The sequence below is a fragment of the Microcebus murinus genome, chromosome 3 (assembly GCF_040939455.1).
Source record: "Microcebus murinus isolate Inina chromosome 3, M.murinus_Inina_mat1.0, whole genome shotgun sequence".
In the NCBI taxonomy this organism is placed as follows: Eukaryota; Metazoa; Chordata; class Mammalia; order Primates; family Cheirogaleidae; genus Microcebus; species Microcebus murinus.
The window spans coordinates 25217260-25238296 of NC_134106.1; the positions used below are offsets into that span (position 1 = coordinate 25217260).

Consider the following 21037-nt stretch of genomic DNA (forward strand, 5'->3'; position numbering starts at 1 on the left):
GCCTGGCTTTGCTTACACTGTGAGCCAAATGAACATGTCCTGCCAACGTGGGGAGGGCCAGGATCACAGAGTTACAGACGCCCAAATCTGCAAGCTCTGAGAGGCCAGCTTGCTCAAGCTCCCACCAAAATTGGGGGATTCTTTCCCCAGGTGTCTTGATGAATGACCTGTCAGTTGTGGGTGCCCACTTTTTCACACAGATGGACAGCTCCAGTCAGGAGAAACTTGTTGTGTTAAGTGCAAAGGAACCACCTGTAATATTCACTCACTGGACCTAGTTCCATCTCCAGAAAAGCATAAAATAGTATTTGTCTCCTCTCTGTCTTTTGCCTGCCCTTCTAAACATCTAAACATTTCTCCAACTATTCCTCAGATGCTGTGGTTTCCTAACCTTCACTACCCCTTTCTGGACCCAATACTTTGCAGGTATCTCACCAAAATATGGTACCAAGACTTGAACAAAATCCTTCAGATGCAATTTGGTTAAACAGAATACAGTGGACCTATCACTTCCAAAGTTTTGGGCCAGAATCTCCCAAATTATATTCCAAGAGAAGTAATCTGCAGAAAACAAGTTTTATGGTCAAATAAATGCAGCATACTTTGTATCCATAGATCCTTTTCTCCATTCACCATATGATAGGTAATGAGGACCCAAGTACCACTGACCAAAGAGCCTAACCCCTTTTATTTCATGGAACACTTACTAAAACCTCTTAGTTTCTAATGTTTTCTGGAACACAATTTCAAAAACACAAATCTAAATGCTTCCCTTAAATGCAGCCTGAATTCGTATGAGCTAATTTAGCAGCAACTTGAAAACATTAGCTCATGTTAAGCTGAAGGTCGACTCCATTAACCAAGAATCTTTCAAATAGACTGCCACAAAAATGAGGTCTCTTCTCTTAAGAACTTGTGCAACCATTTTTTTAAAAATATCATAATGGCAGCAGTTTATTATTTTCTTGACTACATTTCATCTTTTTTGGTATGGTCACAGCTTGTTGGGAACATTATGGATTTCAATTCTGCTGTCTATTATATTAATGACTTCTCCCAGCTCTGTGCCTTCTGCAGATCCAATAAGCCCATATTCCATGTCTTCTTCCAAGACATTAATAAAGGTTGGGAATGTGAATGGGACCAGCACAGAATCTAGAAACTCTCATCTAAACATTCAGACATCTAGACTCCCACCTACAACTAGATAGATTATCCCTCTGGTTTTGTATTGTATAACATAGGAATGCTGATAAGATCTGTCATGACTACATCTAATATTATTATTTTCCAACTCACATTTTATGATTCATCACAGGAAACTTTACTAAATATTTTGCCAAAATCTACAGTAGTTCTCTGATCTATCAATCCATAAACCCTGTCCTGCGATTAACTAAAAGCAATTTGTCCATACATTCTTTGGAAAACTATTTTTCATACTTGTGATCAAGACATTTAAAAATTTTTAAATGTGTATGAACCATCTCTTCTAGTTAACTTCCCAAGAATCAGCCCTAGAATTTTTTTTCAGGGGTCATGGAGATGAGAGGAGGATTCTTATGTTCTATAATTTCTAGAGTCTTCCCTTTTGGACCTTTTACTGATAATAGAATTTGGGAAGCCACCTGGAAATTCCTTCAAATTCTAAATCATACAAAAGCTTGGACTACAATTTGTCTAGGTTTGAAATCTTGGCTTCATATAAAAGAGAAGTGATCATCTATCTTAGGCAGCAAATACTTTTTAATTATTAGTCTTATTTTTTTCATTTTGAAGTTCATTCTCCTCTCTGGAGAAATCAGCCTATTTCTTCCATATGTGTATAAAACATTTGATGTGGACTTTAAGCCTTCCTTATAATTTATCCCGAGCATCATATGAAAGTATCCACACTATTCATTTACATTATCTAGGTGGTGTGTGCTCTCCTCCCAGATTTTTATAGTTTGATCAATTTAAACCTGAGTTCATCAGAGAGCTCCCTGGGTAGACGAGTCAATACTTAATATTTATATCCCAGGTTGAGGAAATAGGTGCAGTTCTTTTACATAGAATTGATATGCCAAGAAAGAATCACTCAATCGTTTTCACTGCCATATATCTCTATATCCAAACTAAGCAAAAACAAAACAAAGCAAAATGTATTTTCAAAGCTGCATGAATTCCTCTATTGCTTTGTCAGACCACATAGCCCACCCTGGTGTAAAACATAGCTGCCGGGTGGGGCAGGGCTCAGTGATTCACATGTCCCACCAAGGGAAGGAGGAACAGAGATGGGGTTCAGAAAGGTTGTGTCCCCTCTGCATCCTACAGTGTGGCTCCAAACACTTACTTGACCAGTGCACGCTGTTCAGGATCTTCTGCAGTTGAACTGCGTTAATTTCTGGATACTGGAGTGAAAGCAGAATGGCAAGAGAAAATCATCATTCCTGAAGGCTCAGTAGATGGCAGAGAGGTCATGTGACTAGACACATAATTATTAATAAGCTGGGATTTCATAAGAATTGGATTCTACAATGCCTTTTAACTGGGTGCCAAGTCCACAGAAGCCCAGAAGGGAAGGACCTTAAGAAATAGGCTTATAGGGAGCAGTGATTCTCCAAATGGTTTCTATGAAGGTGCTTTAGAAATTCAGCCAACAATTTTGCTTGAATTGTATTTCTTAAAAAATGTCTCAGCTGAAACTCCAGATTTTACTTTTAGAGTTTATCAGAAGCAACTCTTTATATTAAGATTTGACTTTAAAATATATCAACAAAATATAAGTATCATACACTTGAATTTATAAAACTGATACATATTCATAATATGCAATTTTTACTTGTTTTATATAGAATGGGATTCTCTATGATTGTGGTCCCCAAGCCCCAGGCCGTCTACTGGTACTGATGGGAGGCCTGTTAGGAACCAGGCTGCACAGCAGGAGGTGAGTGGCAGGTGAGGGACCGAAGCTTCATCTGTAATTACAGCCACTCCTCATCACTGGCATCACCGCCTGAGCTCCACCTCCTGTCAGATCAGTCACTGTCTCCCATCACCTGAGATAGGACTATCCAGTTGCAGGAAAACAAGCTCAGGGATCCCACTTATTCTGCATTATGGTGGGTTGTATAATTATTTCCTTATCTATTACAATGTAATAATAATATAAATAAAGTGCACAATAAATATAATACACTTGAATCATCCAGAAACCATCCCTACCCCCATCCCACTTCATGGGAAAATTGTCTTTCATGAAACCAGTCCCCGGTGCCAAAAAGACCACTGTTCTGTGAGATTTCATTTGACAAAGGACAGCAGGATAAGATGCTTGGAAACCAGTGGTTTGGAGGAGAACTTTTATAAACAGCACATGTCAGATTCTGACTCATCCCCTCTGGCTAGCATTAAGCAAAATTCCAGGTAGGGAGGGGCAGGTACGTTGTGAATTTAAACACAGAGTGCCACTGACACAGGAGCTCATGTTCTCTCAATTTTAATGACTTGCTTAAATGTCAGATCCCAGATTTCTAGTATGTTTCTTGGCCTTTCCTTCAGTGTCTTGCAGGTTATGGAGCGTGGCCCCCAGAGCCTGAACTTGCACCCCTGGCCTCCTGCCAGGCCCAGATCTAGGCCAATCCCTCCCCTGTCCAGGGCCTGGTCTCCAGGGCTTCCCTCAGATGCCCCACCCGGACCCCAAGGCTTATCATTCTCAAGCTCCCCTCCTCACCCCTCCCCTCCCCAACACTGATTCTCAGCTCTGCTATATCCCAGTTTCTCAGGGATGAAAGATTAAGGCTGCTTTTCCTACAACTAATCGATGCAGCTTCTATGAACAGATCATCACTTTAAAGAAGCCTTCTGGAGACAATGGATCTACTCATTTGTCTAAAAACTTGAGGACTTTAATAGAAAGTGGCAGTTTGGGGACCAGGCAGCCTCCAATCACAGTTTATATACAACCTGGAACAGATGCAAACCCACTTGTCATAAAATGATATATGCTCCACTTTGTCCCCAGCTCCTCCCATCCCTCTCTACCACACCTGGTCCACTCACCTTTTCAAAGATTTTGGTGAAGAATTCATTCTGCCCCTCATTTTGGTCTTCTATCTCCTATAGGAACAGGCACATAGAATCACATAATTGCAGACCTGTACAAATGGGCTCTGTGCACACACTAATGTGTGCCCCTGAAACCCATGAGCTTCCAGGCCCCTGAAATCCATGAGCTTGACCTTGCACTGTCTTTAATTTTATACCATAGCATTTACAAACATCCATTGTTTTGCCAATTCTCCCCTATTTGGGGGGAAGTCACAAGTAGTGAACTGGGCAAAAGAAACACCAGGCAGAGAGAAGCAGAAGCAAGTGTTTAAGTGTAGCTCGTGTACCTGGTGCTCAGGGCCATCAGTGATGAGGACCTGACCAGAAGAGAAGTTCTCTACCCTTTCTTGGTGCACAAACAGCAGAACTTGGGTCCTCTTAGGACACAATAAGCGATGTAGTATGTTGGCCATAGAACACGGTCTGCAAGGATCTGTGCACCTTCTCCCTTGACCCCTTAGCTTGATGGGAGAAACCCACCATCCTGGTTTGGAAAACAGTCCCAGCCATGTGGAATTCTGCCTGACTACTCACCTTAGAGATGACAACACTGGAATTGCTGCCAATTTCACTGAAGGGAGGGGAAAAAAAGACAGTTTCTTTTTGGGAATCATCCTGGGAACTTTTTGACCAATATTCTCCCTCCCTTGAGAGCTCATCTTCCAAGTTCCTTAGCTGAGGTGCCATGTGGGCCTGCCCAGCTCTCACGCCTCACCTGCCACTTCTCCTTAAAGTGCACGGTCCGGCCACATGGCACAGCACCTCCCCGTACCTTCATCTAGCTACTCTGCTCATAATTTAAGACTCAGTCTGACATGGCAGGGAGCCCCAAGATCAAGTCAAACTACCTATGGCCAAGATAAAACAAAACAAAACAAAACAAACAAAACCCGGCACTGAAGGACTGGCATGTCAAAACAATACAGGCAAAGTAATAAGTTTGGTTGGGACATGTGCATATTGATTCAACTGCACACTGTAGTAGCTAGTTAACAACAGCCTCGCTCAGCTGAACAAGCCCTGTGCCTCTCTTAGGAATCACCTCCTCCCTGAAGCCACCCCTACTTGCCCAAGGACCTTGGAGGTTGGCTCAGATTCTCCTCTTAGACGCTGTTCTGACACCCTGTGTGTCTAAACGCTTACACTGGATGCACTGTAAGACCCATAGCTGCTCATATGCCTGAGTCCTTTCCAGACCTGCAGCTTCAGGAGGGCAGGGGCCCTGTCTGTGCCATGTTGTTAACTAGCGTGTGCTATTTGTTAGTGGAAGGAGAGTGGGAAGGAAGAGGGAGAGATGTTCTTCGTGCAGAGAGCTGCCCTGGTCGCCTGCTCCCCCCATCTCTCTTCCGTCTCAGCAGCAGGGACCATGGCCTCTGCCGTTTCAAACTTCATCCTCCACGCCTGTCCCTGCCCGAGGGGGCCCCAAGATCTGGGAGAGGCCTTGTGTCCTTACTAAAAGACGTGCTTCCTGGAGAAGACCCTGATGACAAACTCCGACTCCTCGTGGGCCTCCGACGAGCAGGGCACGATGAGGTACATCCCTGGCTGCAGCCACAGTTCCCGACTCACTTCTTTCTCCCTGAGAAACACCCCAGGCTGGCTCAGGGGAGCACTTCTCTGGAAAAACGTGGGGGGCAGTCTCTTCTGGTCATCATAGTCCTGGGGGTGGAGGACAGAAAGACTTCAGTGGAGGTGACCACCCAGGGCTTATGGCCAGGCTGGAGGCCCTTGGCCAGAAGCCAGGACCACGGTGGCCTCTGATCCGCCAAATCAATCCAGTGTGCTCAGTGGAGGACAAGACTGAGGGGCGAGGAGGAGGAAAACACCAGACACGTCGGGGGACCCTTGCTGGAACCCTGTCAGGGCTGAACAACCACATGTCAGTCGATTTGACGCCACATTAAAAACAACACTGACACAAAACGATGTGAGAAATGTCCCTGTGCCTGCCGTTCCCATTTTACAGTTGAGGAGGCTGAGGCTCAGGCAAGTTAGGTCATCACCCAGCTGGTAAGAGTCCCAGCCAAGACTAGGATTCAGCCGAGCTCCAGTGCCCATGTTCTTGACACTTCCTCATGCCACCTCCACGTGCATGATACAATTTCAGTGTTGACTGTGGCATGATTTATGGTCACAGGTACAGAAGGACCAGCACCATCCCCCCATTTACATTACAACAGCTACATCCAGATAAACTGAGCATTCCATGTCGTCTCAGTGAAAACAGCCTTGTAAGGGGAAAGAGAACTGGGCAGAAGCTCAGAAGACCGGAATCGGGGCTCTGGTTCTGACATTGCTTGGGCATGAGCTTTGTTTTATCTGATAATCATTCTCATTCTCTCTCTCTCTCTCTCTCTCTCTCTCTCTCTCTCTCTCTCCTCTAACAAAATATATATCCTGATGATGCATGCTTTCTTTTATCAAACAATGAGAATTAGGAAATCATCCATTTGTCCTCTTTGCCTTGGCTGCTAGGAATCACAGAGCTAACTTTTATAATCAGCCATAGTACCTGTCCTGGGTTTAGTTTTCCTGGTAGAATCAACTGCCTACCCAGCTCTCATTCATTTATTACTTTTTTTTTTTTTTGCCTTTTTAATTTTGTAAATGCTTTGGGGTTCTCCATTGTTTATACTCGTTATTGTAGGTTCACCCAATAGAAAATAAATTCTATTTAGAAGTAGGCGTGACACAAATAACTTTTTCCTTTTAAATGAATAGGCAACTTTGGGAGCTCTAAGTGTTCCCAAAGAGGAACTTACAGGGGGGAAAAAAGAGCCAATGCAAAACGGTTTCTTTATAACAGCCCTTTTACTCAATTCAATCCAATCTGAGAAAATAAAGGTTTTCATTCCTGTTTTCTTTGGGAAATGAAACAATAGCTACCATCCTCAGAGGCTGGGATAGCTCAGGCCTTCTTACCTGACCCCTCCAGGCTGCCACTGCAACTGAAGCATAGAGTTGTTCTTGTCCCTCTGCCCTATTTCCCTAAGCCTTTGTCCCTTCTCTCTGGGGAGGTGGGCTGCATGGTCTCTGATTGCCCATATGTTTTAGGTCTATTTTATTACGGGTTTCATAACTCAGGCAAGATTGTGATTTATCATCCTACCTATGCTGTGACAGCCTTCAATACTAGCCCTAGGTATTTATGTAGGAATTTAATAAATTCTAAACTTTATTGGTTCTACTCCAGGCTCAGAGACCTCCTTATATCTTGGGGTCTTTGGATAAAAAAGAATAGCAGATATTCTTTACTTTCTCACACATACGCGCGCGTACACACACACACACACACACACACAGGCAGTTGGCAGTATCATCAGACATTCCCACAGCCTCTTACATAGTACAAGGCTGCTACAGTCTAACTGAATCTCGCAGTGGCTTGGCGACAAAGGATATCACTCCAAACCAGTGTCGGCCAGTCAAGGGTGGAACTCACCTTGGTCATCTGAAAAACAAAAGGACAAAGTGCTCTCCTTAGGCAGGAAATCCAGCTCTTCACAAGCCCAAACCAGAATAGAAGCAGATATAGAAAACCCTCCACCCAGACGCTCCCCTCCCTCCCACAAGACCTGCTGTTCTGCCAGTGACGTTTGAATCCATCATTGGAAATTCTAGAAAAGGGTGAGGGAGGGAATCCTTGGCTTCTTGGGAGAGGAAAAGGAAACCAATATTGATTGTACAACTATGTGCCAGGCACAATGACAAGCACGCCATAGGATGTCCTTTTATTCCACTCTTTGCATAAATATCATTGTCCCTATTTTACAGATGGAGAAACTGACAGTTGAGTGGGAGGAGCTGACTTGGTCTAGATCACATGTTCCTAAGGGATTTAGCCAAGATTCCTACCCAGGTCTGTGGACAGAGACAGATGGCGAAGAGGGGGGACAGGACAGGAATGGTAACTGTTGGGGACCTCCTGCTTGGCCACCTATCCCCTGGGCCTCCAAGGCCCACCTACCCAGAAGAGGTAGAAGCCAATGGCGAGGTGAGGCTTCCAGGTGCGGTGCCTGTGCCTGGGCTTCTGGAGCAGAGACACCAGCACGCTGCAGGGCCTCAGGGACCTCCTGCCCTCCTCAGGCCTCCAGACCGACAGCAGGAACTGTGGGTTCTTCCAAAATGTGCCTAAGGCAGAAGACAGCAAGGTGAGAGCTGGCCCCCAGGTCTCCAAGCATCCTGCTCACCAGACCCCTAAGAAGTGTGCAGCCTGAGGACACCTCAGGCCCACTGGGACAGAGTCAGGTCCTTTCAACTTTGGTTCTATGTCCCCCACCCTCCTGCTCTTCCACCTCAGGTTCTTCCGCAGACACGCCTGCCCAGAGCTGATCCCACCACTATGGTCTCTCTGTGCCTGACCTATGAGCATTTGCGGCCTGCATAAGTGACTGTGTCAACTCAGGGCAGAGAACGTGCCCTGTCTACACTGTGGAGAGGGACCAGTCACCACACCTACCCAGTTCGAGAATTACACTTGTTTGCCTCTTGTATCTAGTGAGCCCGGAAATCCCTGAGTGTGTCCCTCCCCAGGTCCAGGTGGGGAGGACCGGGTACCCATCATACAGTTATTGTTGCAATCCTGCCCACTTAAGGGGTGGTTACTTTAGCACATCACTGGCCTTGTCCTAAAATCAGAGTAAGATTTCACAGACCCTCTTCTGGGGCCTGCGTGCTGACTGGGAAGGGGCATCCAACCCTCGGCAAACAGGCAGCCCCACAGGCTGACAGCTTGACCGAGGGGACTCTACCTCTGTGCGCAGCTTGTCTGTGCACACAGTGGGGGCCAGAGCACGCGCCTAGGAGCGCAGAACTTGCGCAAAGCCCCGCCCCTGCCGCCCACCTGCGCCTGCGCCTGCGCACACGCTCACCTCCCTGCGCCTTCATCCGGCCACCAGCTGTGCGCCCCTTCTCCCATCTCCCGTCCAACACGGTGTACGTCCACTTCTTGCCCATCTCCTGACTCAACAGCCCTGGGGTCAGTTTACAGATGACAAGGTGCACGAAATTTGCTTTAAAGTCCTGCAGTGCCATCCTACGGAGAAGAGAAGGAACAGCACAAGACATGAACGAAGTGACGTGTAGTCATCAGGACCAAGCTAAGCAGTGGGCAGCCCAGCCCTACCCCAGGCCTTGGCTGTGTCCTCCCAGCTCTTTGTGCAGAGCTGAGCTGGCCTTGGAGCCATGAGGTGGGGCTGGCTAGAGCCCAGTGAGGGTCCATCGTAGAGAGAATCACAGTGATAAAAGCTGAATTGAGCATTCCTAATTAGTCGTTTGGTTTATAAATGTTCAATAGGAATTGCACAAATCAGCTCTCAGTCATTAATAGATAAAGATCTTTGTCCATACTTGCTAACTTTGTGACCTGTGACATGCTATTAAAATTGCCTGATGCTCACTTTACTTATCCCTAAAATGGAAGTAACAGTATTTGTAGGGCTCTACAACTGAATTATTAAACCAACAAGAAAAAGAGTTCTCTCTCTCTCTCTCTCTCTCTCTCTCTCTCTCTCTCTCTCTCTCTCTCTCTCACTCTCTTTTTCTAAGAGACAGCGTGTTGCTCAGTTGCCCAGGCTTGAGTGCAGTGGTATCATCACAGCTCACTGCAACCTCAAACTCCTGGGCTCAAGTGATCCTCCTGCCTCAGTCTCCTGAGTAGCTTGGACTATATGTGTGTGTCACCACACCTGGATAATTTTTCTATTTTTCTTTAGAGACAGGGTCTCCCTATGTTGCTCAGGCTGGTCTTGAACAATTGGTCTCTAGCAAACCTCTCGCCTCAGCCTCCCAAAGTGCTGGGATTATAGGCATGAGCCACCACGCCCAGTCTTGCAGGGCTGTTGAGTTCAGTGAAAGACCTTCAAAAGAGAGAAGGCCACAGCAGTCTGAACTGGACGGTTCATGGGAGCACAAGAGTCTATAGGAACTAGGGTTGCAGTCAATAGTAAAAGTGACATGCAGAGACAAAGGGTACCAGATGGGGCTCCTGTCAGACACCCAGTAGGAACATCAGCTTAAGTGTTGGTGGCCTGTCATAAAAACGGCTGAGTAGCTTCGGGGTGGTTGGGAATAGTGCTATTCTGCTCTGGGGGGGGGGGTACAGGGTACCGATTGGGGGGCCCATCACTTGGCAAGACTTTGTAGTCCTCTCCTTCCTCATCTCCTTTTCAGTTTCAGAGAAGGCAAAACCCTGGGGTTGAGTGTATTGAGCAAAACAGTAGATCAAAAGCCAGAGAGGAGCAGGTGGCCTGCCCTGAGCCCCTGCAGAGCTCCGTGCTAATGGTCACCGCTATCTATCATCAGGGGGACTGTGACTATTTATTTATAGGGGCTGTTGGCCCTGCTGGGCTGGGAGCTCCTAAGGGACCGGTGTCTTACTGATGCTGTACAGGAGGTGCACGGCACATGTGAGACACCCAATAAACGTCTGCTGGATGGGTGTCCAGATAAACCAGGACATTTTTCCCATGCCCCTGAGTCAAATACCAGAATTCTCCATCATCATGTTTCCTCAGAAGCAGAATCTTCTCCTTGGGGCTCAGCAGTTCCCATGTACTTGAACTGAAAACAGAAAAGAAATGTTTTCACAGAGATTGAAAAGACTGTGCAGGACGTGCCAGAAATACTTTAGTAAATGCTCCCCAGTGTCATTATTTATTATTTTTCATGCTGCTTTGCAAACAACTAAATCTTCCATTCCATATTACAAAAGTAATATTTAACATTAATTGATCCCTCACTATGAGCCAAGCACTGGGCTAGATTCTTAACATACCTTATTTCATTTAAGGCTAACAACAACTTTGAAAAAGAGGAATATTTATCCCCACTTTAGAGATTAGGAAACTGAGGTCAAGAGAGATGAAGTCACTTGCTTGAAGTCATACATCTATTAAATGTCAGAGCTAGTATTTGAACCTGCTTATTTTCAAAGCCCATCATTTTGACCTTCTGCTTCTGGCCATGAAGGAGTGAGACTGTTATGTGTCAGCCTCCTGCCATAAACAACTAAAAATGAGACAAAATATAAGAAACTATTTTCAGACATTGGACAGCAGGCAGCACGGGACTGTGATCCTGAGAGGCAGGAAACAAACAAGGTCACCTATGTCACATAGGTTCCCTTCCCAAAGGTAATTTCCAGGTAGTGATGCAGGGAGAAGAACCCAAAGAGAACTTATCAGCCTCTTTGGGTTCTGGGTGGAGGAGACAGAGTCTGGAGTTCGAGGAGACAAAGACAGCCAGAATTTGCTGACAAAGTACCTGAGAGGAGGGAGATACCTAACAAAAGAATTCCAGAAAACTTCAAAGGGGTTCCCTGGAGTCTTTGGCTGAAATCTAATCTGTGAAATGCAACAAGTCAGAATTGTAAGCAAAACAATTCCCAGAGCTCACGCAGGGCTATGAATCATATGAATTTCCACCAGCCAGAGTTTAAAGACTTTATTGAATACATGGAGTCTTTGCTAGAGATCCCAGAGGATCTACAACTTAGCAGTGGAGTCAAATTATCCCTGAATTGACGGTTTCTCTTGACCTACCCTAAAAGTGCTTAAAAACTTCAAAGTATCAAGATAATCCCCAAGCAATGGGACTACCTGCCAGAAAAAGCCTAACACTCTTTAAAGGAATACAATAACATTCAGCGTTCAGAAACTAACATTTACAATGTCCAGCATCCAATAAAAAATTACTAGCCATATGAAGAAGCAAAAAATGTGATCCATGACCAGGAATTTAAAACTGTCAGTAGAAATCTACCTAACAATGGCAGTGATGGATAAGGACATTAAAACGGCTGTGATAAATGAGCTCCATATGCTCAAGGATATAATGGGAAATGACATAACAGGGGTGATATGGAGGATATTCTCAAGTGGGATTTTTACATTGGAAAAATATACTGGATAAGATTAAAAGCGGATTAAACACTGTGTAATAAAATCCATCATTTTATTTAATCTTCACCACACCTCTGGCTCAGAGAAATTAAGAATCTTCCCGAAGATCACACAGCTAGGAAGTAACGAAACTGGAATTTTACCCATCATCTGTCTCTATATTAGCACTTATTCTTCCATGAAACAAACCACCACCACCAACAGCACGAAGCTATATTTCTGTAGCACATTAAAATTTACATATTTCTTTGGGTGAGATTTGCCATGTAGGCCCAGCTCCTTTGACAACTGTTTGCTAATGTGTAACACAGGTAATGCAGCAATACTATCAGGAGTAAAAGTCACCTGGTTTTCCTAAGCCTTCATTTTTTTCACTATAAAAATGATTGAGTGATAATGCGTATGTGGGACATGTTTGCATACTCTAAAGCAGCGGTCCCCAACCTTTTTGGCACCAGGGACTGGTTTCATGGAAGACAATTTTTCCACGGACAGTGGGGCCAGGGCGGCGAGGGGTGGCAGAGCTCTGCAGCTGGGTCCCTAACAGGTCACAGACAAGCACCCATCTGTAGCCCGAGGGTTGGGGACCGCAGCTCTGAAGTATGACACAGGATTGTGTTCTAAATCTTCATGACAACAGGAGAAAGGACTTCAGTTGAACTTGGCTTCCCTTTCCGCCTGTGCCCTACAGCCAGTCCGTAGCCTGTAAAACCCACATCCCATTACCGCTGCCTTTAGGAAGAAACAACCTAAACATGGGCATCTAAGCAGAATGCCCAGAGGCCACTAAATGTAACCCGAGTGTAGGGGCCAATGAAGAACTGTCTACCTTTGACTCAACGAGCCCCCAGCCCCAGACAATGCACCGAACCATGCCAGGGAGAGACACTGGACCAAGGCACCAATGACCTTGGCTGAGTCATGCTGTGTGACCTTAGGCAATTCAATTAATCTAAGCAGGGGTTTCTCTACTAGTGAAACGGGGATAAAACTATCTACTTTATAATAGTGTTGTTTGGGGGATTAAATGAGATAATAAAATTTCAAAGGGCTTAGCACAGTGCTGGCAAGCCCTCAATAAACACTAGCCTTAATTATTACAATGCAAGAGAAAGCAGTCTGTATACCATAAAACATCTTAGAAATGTGAGAGGTTGAGCCCCACTGTCTGAAACCTTCCTGATCCATCCTGAGCTCAAAGGCAGCACATGTGAATTTGTGTGCAACTGGCAACCTCCCTTGCAGCCTTCACCTACCCCATCTCACCCCTCCCAGACGGTCCCAAAGTTCACCTGTCACTCCAGTCTCCTTTCCACTCCACCTTCCCCCAGGGGTTCCGCAGCTTAACTAGATATTCAGGTCCATATTTGCAGGTCACCTGCACAAAATAAGACACAGTTTAGGTAGCTGGGCTGAGTGCAAATGATCTCATATCTGAGTGACACCCAGGCCTGCAGCTGAGCACGTGCAATGGGAAGTCACAGGTCCAGAGAGAGGTGGTGGAGGACACAGGGGCTCTGCTACTCGTCATTTCTGAGCTGTGGGACCTAGGGCAAACTGCCTAACCTCTCGGTCCTAGTAGTCACACCTGCAGCAGTAGGCTGAATGGTGACCCCTTCCAAAGGGCACATCCACCCAGAACTTGTGCATGCGACCCTTTTGGAAAAACGATCTTTGCAAATGTAATTAAGGATTGAGATGAGATCACCCTGAATCAGAGTGGACCCTAAAACCCAAATCAAGTGTTCTTAGAAGGGAAGAAGAAGGGAGAAGACACAGAGGAGGAGGCCAGGTGAAGACAGAGGCAGAGACTAGAGTCAAACAGCCCGAGTCAAGGGGCGCCTGGGGCCGTCAGAAGATGGAAGAGGCAAGGAGAGACTCTCTGTCGTGGCCTTGGAGGGCATGTGGCCCTCTTGACCCCTTGATGTCAGACTTCTGAACTTCAGAAATGTGAGAAAATAAGTTTCTGTTGTTTTGAGCCACCCAGCTTGTATTAGTCTGTTGTGGCAATGCTAGGACATTAGCACAGCTACTTGAGGTCTGCTCGTGGTAGTGTTGTGAGGGTTAATTTAACATTTGTAAATCAGTTAGAACCATACTTTGCACATAGTAAGTGCTATATACATTTTGTTAAATAAATATGAGAATAAATTAAAAGTTCTTGACACATAAACACACGTGGATGTTGGAGGCCTAGAAGGAAAAGGTTAGGTGTGAGTTGAGTTCAAGAAATTTGGAACAGAGTTAAAGGAAATCGCAGGGCTTTGGGGGAATTTGGCTCACTGGAGAATGTCAAAGTCTCCTTAAGCTTCAACCTGCTTTGCTCATGCTGTTCCCTCCGTGAAAATCCTCTTTTCCCCACATCCAAGTCTATCCCTCTCTCAGGGCCAACTCAGTGTCCACTCCTGGGTAGACTTTTCTGACTTCTCCCCAGCCCAGCTAGGTGGATGCCCTTTCTCCACCTCTGAACTCCTAAGTCTTCACCTACACTTTCTCCTCTGGATTCTGCTTTGCTTTCTCGTCACTGCCAGACATCTCCATCCGTAACTCAGTGTCTCTGCAGGCGGGGCCCCTGTCAGACCCATCTTCCTCGCAATGCTCAGGAGAGCTCAGAAGATGAGCAGTAATTGCGGGACTGTGGTGAAGAGCATGTGAGAGCAATAGGAAGTTGGGAGAGAAGAACTAGATGGAAAGGCTGATGGTGGTAGCCCAGGGCGAAGCTCGGGAAGGGCTGTGTGGCACAGCGGGCTGGATGGTGACTGGCTGAGGGCTGCCCCCTGGAGCAAGGTTGGGACGATGCATTGTGGGTGGCAAAGGCTGGACCCACCCCTTCACCCAGGAAATAAGTGCAGAGGCACGGGGAGCCTGCTTTGGCAGGCCCTGAAGGACTTAGCAGAGACTGTCCCCAAACCCCAGACTGGGCGCAGAAACCAGCTGTCCTCAAGAGGAGCTGAGGCCTTGGCAAGAGCCCTGGGAGTGGGAGGGGAGGCTGAGAGGGAGATAGGGGGCCCAGCCCAACTCACCTTCCTGAGTCCAGTGAGAGTGTAGGCGTGGCCATCCACCAGCCCATTCTCCAGCACCTTCTCCTTCTGTGGAGACAAAAGAGGGGTCCTGATTGGTCCTCTGTTATGTGCAGCCTATGTGGAGTCGTGGAGCCTGTCTGGCTGGAGCACGGGTTTCCAGAGAGCGCAGTGGGAGAGAATCACCCCACGGCACATCACAGTTTCCAGAGCTCTTCAGCATCTGTAGTCTCATGCGAGCCTCTCCACAGCAAGTGTGCCACTCTGTAGGGATTATAACCTCCACTTTCCAGAGGACAAACTCTGTCTCAGGTTGCTAAGTCAATGGGGGAGGTGGCATGCATGGCCATTAGTGAAGACAGGGCTGGAGTGAGGGCTTTCTACCCCGTTCCGTGGTTTTAGTTGTTGTTAAATTGGACATGAAAAATGCCATGCATGTAGTTGGCGCTTACTAATTGGTGGCTCCCTTCTCCGCACTCCATCTTCATTCTACTGCTGCCTTGCCTGCCCCGAAGGCCCAGCTCTGCTGCTCTGGTTTGAGCACCAGGACTCTAGGCGCAGGAGCTGCATGGAGGTCCTGAGCCCACACCCAAGGGAGAGCAGCAGCTGGTGGAAGACGGGGACGGGGAGGGACAGGAGGACATTCTGCCAGAGCCAGCCCAGCCTCACCCCTGAGTGGGTCTGGCTGCAGATGAGGGTTCTGCTGTAGGTGGCTTGGGCTAGGAGTTCCCAGAGGTTCATAGGGGCTTCTGCCAGGTTGATGGTCATTGTAACCCCTCCGGTGAAGTCCACAAGGGCTTCAGACACCTGTCCACCCTGCAAGTCTTCATAGGAACCGGAGAGCCTGCCCAGAGAACACAGAAACATGAGAGGAGAAGGGTGCACTAAATGCTTACAATTTTATGTTGCCTCGGCATCCACTTTTTAAAGTTTATAATTCTCATTCCAGAAGCAGGGCTCAGTCATCCTTCACACAGTTCTAGTCCTATACCCCACCTGAATGCTTCCAGCTGGTGGCCAGAGATAAAACCCTGAGGCTTCTCTCCTGCCTCGCAGGCTGGGTTCCCTGCTCTGTCATTTCCTTTAAACAGACAATTCATACGTTTGCCTGAGTGACCTCCTCTCAGTCACAGTGTGACCTCCTGGAACTCAGCCTGCTTGCTGTAAACCCCCCAGTGAAAGTTCCCCATGGGAAACCTGTTTGGACAATACTCTGGACCCAATAAGGCACTGACCCATGGTCCCTTCTCTCTCTTTCTGCTTGTGCTCCCCAACTTCAAAAACTCTTGAAAACTTTCACATTGTTGTGTCATTGAAGCCATGCAATCCCCAAAGGGACCCAAGCAAGTGGGTCTCGTGCTGGTGCTCCTTTGTCCATACCTCTCAGCTGCCAAGAACAGCAGTGACCAGCTAAGTTGAGAGAGTTCCATTCAAAACAAAGGGAGGGGACATTTATGCTGCAGAAGGGGTGGTCCACATGGGCAGTGAAGCCTGTGCTTTGCTAGCCTTTGGGCATGTGCTGCTGTTCCCTGCCTCCATCCCAGGGGCAAAGGAGAAGAATATGCACTCCACATTCCTAGCCCTCTAGCACTCTTAAACAACTCTGTCCATTAGGGAAAGGCAAAATTCCTGAATGCTTGTTCAGATGGGGTGACCCCCACATAAAGGACCCTGAATATGTTGTCACTTCTGCTTTGGCTGAGATGTACCTTAGTATCTCATTTCATAAACTTTGCCTGATTCCATTCCCTTCCCTCAGCACTGAGAGAGAGAGAGAAGGAGGAGATGGGAAGAGGGTATTTCCACTGGTTGTCTTACTTGGCATAGGCCTTTTCCAGAAGAGCTCCCCAGAACACGTTCTTGTATGTGGAAGAGACAAAGACCAGCTGGCCACTCTCATTCACAGGCAGACGGTCATCTATCACCACGGGGACCCAGCTCCCAAAGTGCCAGAACTGGAGGGAGAGAGTGGGCCCTGGTGAGTGAGGATGGCCATGGGAGACAGTCAGCCCAGGAGGCAAACGCGTGGCTCCTCCCAGAACCCTCTTCCCTACGGCCCCCCACCCAGCCCAAGGCCCCAGGAGGACACTCACCCAGAACCGGAAGATGCCAGCATAATTCTCGGTGAAACTCTGATTCAGGGGCACGACCCGGCTCAGGATGTCCTGGTGCAGAGTCAGAGCTTGCAGAGCGGCCAAGAACCAGCAGTCTCCTAAGCCAGACACACACAGAGTCTGCATGACACTGCTGAGGACTCCCTGAGTGCCAGAAATGCCCCGTCCCAATTGTTATTCTCTCGGGGCTTGTAGTTTAGTTTGGGAGAAGGGACTTGTCTACCAGGGAGGAGGATGGTGAGTGGGCAGAGGATGGGGACATTGGCCAGAATCCAAATCTGACACCAAAAACTGAGCCATATTCCTGGACAAGCTTTTAGCTTCCTGAGTGCCCCATTCTCAGGAATCTGGACCCAAACACCACCAACCTTCTTCTAAATCCTGCCCCTGTCACTGATGTACGCTCTTCTGGGAAAGCCTCAGCCCTTCGGGACGGCATTTCCCTGTGTGTAAAATGTGTATCTCTGTGCCTGTCCCTTTCCTCATGGCCAAGGCTCATTTCTATTTACTCTTAAAAAAAAAAAAAAAAGTCGAGTTGAGGACAGACCTGCCTGGACCCTATTCTGGGGAGTCTAATGACTGGCATCTCAGGAAGGGCGCATTGTGGGGACTAAAACAGAGTGAGCACATTTTCCAACACAAAATTTAGACCCCTAAGTTGGTAACGAGGACTATGGGGACTTAGACCAGGTGTGGCATTCCCACACGTCATGAGAGGACCAGTTTCCATAAACTTCACAACAAAAGACAGAGCACGTCAAGGTGAAGTTCGGGGTTTGCTGCTGGGTAACCTTTCGTGGCCCACCCACCTTCTCTCTGATGGGGATCTCTGGATCCCTCTTTGTCTCCCACCCTGCTGGGGCCGGGCCGAGCAGCCTGCCCTGCGTGTCCAGGGGCTATAGAGACTCACCCACCACGCCTTGGCACAGGTCCAGCCTTTTGGCCTGGGCAGAGTAGAACTGAGGGTTGCTGTGCAGCTCCTGGGGGGACAGGGGGAATGGTCATTCTCACCTAGAACAAAGAAGCCTCTGGAGCTACAATGACCATGTTCTCCAATACCCCCAAACTGGACTCATGGGGACAAAGATGTAGCACATATGTGAAATCAGGGCTGTTCCAGAAAATATGGGATACAGATTCTGTCCCTTGTATTTCTCATTTCTTCGTATAGCTCATGTAATTCAGAGAACTCTGTGCAGAGATTGAGAAATAGCACTTGTGCCAAAAATGCCTTTTCTTGGGGTTTCCATTAAAATCACAAGCACATTTTATAGGGGATATTTTGGATTTTCCTAGAGATCTTCTCGTTCTCTTTATTCTCCTTACTCGTCCATCCCTTCCTGCCCCCCAGTGTCATGGCTTCTCTGGCTTTTCATGCTGAGCTGTGGGCTGGGTAGGGGTGGTCAGGCCGGTGGTCTCTGCTCCACGCAAGCTCTAAATCCCTCAGTCTCTGCGTGGACACCATTCCCCCAAGAGTCAGGTGTGTGACAGAGTCTCTATGTCTGCAGCTCCTGGGACTTTCTGGGAGAATAAGTAGTATCTTGGCTGCCATGTAGTATAAGAGGCCCACCTGGGAATTTCACACATAGCAGGGACTTCCTAAGCCTGGGACTGCAGCATTGATGGTGATAGCTGTGTGGGGAACAGGAAAGGAAAAGGCGTGTGGTCCCAGCTGCCTTCACTTTGTTCACTAGCCGTGTTCCTGGGATCTTCTTTGTAAATCAAGTTTGGGGGAGATGGATTTCATTGGAACACATTAAGAAGTTGCCTTTCAAAGGAATTATTGATGCATTTTATTAAGTGAAGAATACTTTTGTAAAATGATGAATAGCTTCTTAATTTACATGTTTCATGAGCCTTTTGGGGGCGTTGGGGGTTGGGGGCATGTTAAAATTTATGTCTCCGGCAGAGGGTATTGGCTGTGACTCAGGAGGCCTTGCCATCTTAGATGAAACTGAACAGAACCTTGATCAATTTTTCACTGCACCTGCTCTGCGTATTTCTGGGCAGTGCCTGAGGAAGAGCTCCATCTTAGGCCACTCTCAGGTCACCCTCTGTTTTCTCCAGCTCGAAAGTGGGAATCTGGGAATTTACTCAGTTCCCTTCTCCTGGGGATCAATGGAGTAAGACCCGGTGTGATATTGTGAAATGTGTAATTGGCCCTCATCTGGTCTTCTAACACACAGCTCCTAAAACTGTTGGCATCTCTGGCATGATAAGAGCATCTTTTGAATGCTAATGAGATGAATGGCAGCTGGGGTCCCCTAGATAGCTTCAGGATGGGGCTGGTCACTGGAAAGACCAAGATATTATTACAGGGTAGGGACTTTGATCCCTACCCCATAACCTCTGGGATAGGAGGGAGACTGAAGGTTGAATTCATTACCAAAGGCCAATGATTCAATCAACCATGCCCATGTATGAAGCCTCCATAAAGGACAGGATTCGAGGAGCTTCTTCATAGCTGAACACACCTGGGAGGGCATGGACGCTCCACACCCTTCCCCCACACCCTACACATCTCTTGATTTGTATCCATTGTAACAGCCTTTAGAATAAACCAGCAAACAGAAGTAAAGTGTTTCTCTGAGTTCTGTGAGCCTCCCTAGCAGATTAATCAACCCAAGGAGAGGGTCCCCGGAACCGCGATTTATGGCTGGTCATCAGAAGCCCGGGTCACAACCTGGGACTTCCAGTTGGTGTCTAAAGGGGGCGTCAGTCTGTGGTGCTGAGCCCTGAACCTGTGGGGGCTGATGCCATCTCCTGGTAGATAGTGGCAGAAGTGACTTGAATTAGAGGACACTCAGCTCAACTGGTTGGTGTGTAAGCAAAACCTCCCACACATCCGGTGCCAGAGGGTTTGTTGTGTTGAGTGGAGAGTAGGAAAACCACTTCGTTTTTTCCCTGTGTAGCTTAGACCTGTTATCCAACAGCCCTGAGCCCAGGGCATTTTGCGTGTGTCCCCAGAGCCCCTCTGGGGCCTCACCGGGGGTCTCTTCCACTGCAGGCTGGGCGGCAGCTTCCGCAGCAGGTGCCGGCTGCCCACGGAGCTCAGGGTGGCCGGGAAGCTGCTGTCCTCAAAGAGGCGGCCGTCTCGCAGGCACCCTGCCAGCAGGGCTTCGAAGTCTTGCTGGGGCAGCTGCGGGCAGGCCTGGCTCGCGTCCCTCTGCCCCAGCTTCCGCATGCCACAGATGGAGCGTGGCCACAGGGACATGGCAGTCAGCGAAGAGGGTCCCGTGAGTCTTCCTGGGTGGTCTCTGTGGCTCCTGAAATGCAGAGTCCACAGTCAGTTTCCACGCTGTTTGTGTTTCGCCATACCACAGAGAGGAGGAGGAAGATGGCGAGAGTGTGGGAGGAGAAGTGAGCAGGAGAAAGAGACTGGAGCAGGTGGCTCATTCTTTTCCCAGAAGGTGGGGGCCACGAGCCTCTGCTCAAGTGCTTGGGAACCTGGTGTGGACCTGGGATCCCACGGCAAACACCTACACGAAGAGCAGGGTCTCCCCAGCCTCAAGGCAGGTCCCGGGCCTGACTGCACCAGTGCCACAGGGTCCCTCTGCTAAGTGGGGAGGTGGGGAGAGAAGACAAGCAGGAATCCGAAGCTCAGTCCCCTGGGCTCCAGGGTCCGTGCCTGCCAGGGCAGTGGGTAGCGGGGGTTGCCGGTCAGACCTCCACCCGGGGCCTGCCAGCTCCTGCCTCCCAGCGGCACACACGGTGGTCCTCCTGCTCTAATGTCCTCCTCGTCCCTGCAAAACCTCCTTCTACATTCTCTTTAAAAAGAACTCCTCCCTTGAAGAATTTCTTGGTAATGTAAAAGAAAAAGAAATAACACATGCATATTGTGGCAAATATGAACAGTTGCCTATACACACCAATTCTCCTCGTCCTTGTCAACAGAATCCCAGTTTTGATC

At 47.9% G+C, this 21037-nt stretch overlaps 1 protein-coding gene across 2 annotated transcripts in view; it reads right to left on the reverse strand.

The window, feature by feature from the left end:
• CAPN14 (calpain 14) overlaps positions 1–20368 on the reverse strand; it is a 33284-nt gene extending 12916 nt beyond the window's left edge. The window contains exons 1-15 of one of the 2 annotated variants that reach the window (XM_076000466.1): positions 20114–20368; positions 18038–18107; positions 17107–17225; positions 16832–16968; positions 15683–15857; positions 15017–15079; positions 13286–13371; positions 10579–10653; positions 8964–9127; positions 8060–8223; positions 7535–7543; positions 5546–5751; positions 4627–4663; positions 4045–4101; positions 2336–2393 (exon numbers count right to left, since the gene is read on the reverse strand). In XM_076000466.1, the coding sequence (XP_075856581.1) occupies positions 2336–2393; positions 4045–4101; positions 4627–4663; positions 5546–5751; positions 7535–7543; positions 8060–8223; positions 8964–9127; positions 10579–10653; positions 13286–13371; positions 15017–15079; positions 15683–15857; positions 16832–16968; positions 17107–17225; positions 18038–18107; positions 20114–20341 (1648 nt within the window). In that variant the 5' untranslated portion in view covers positions 20342–20368. Of the gene's footprint in view, positions 1–2335; positions 2394–4044; positions 4102–4626; positions 4664–5545; positions 5752–7534; positions 7544–8059; positions 8224–8963; positions 9128–10578; positions 10654–13285; positions 13372–15016; positions 15080–15682; positions 15858–16831; positions 16969–17106; positions 17226–18037; positions 18108–20113 lie in introns of those variants that run through there. The other variant, XM_076000467.1, reaches the window with a different exon arrangement.
• Between the last annotated feature and the right edge of the window lie 669 nt (positions 20369–21037).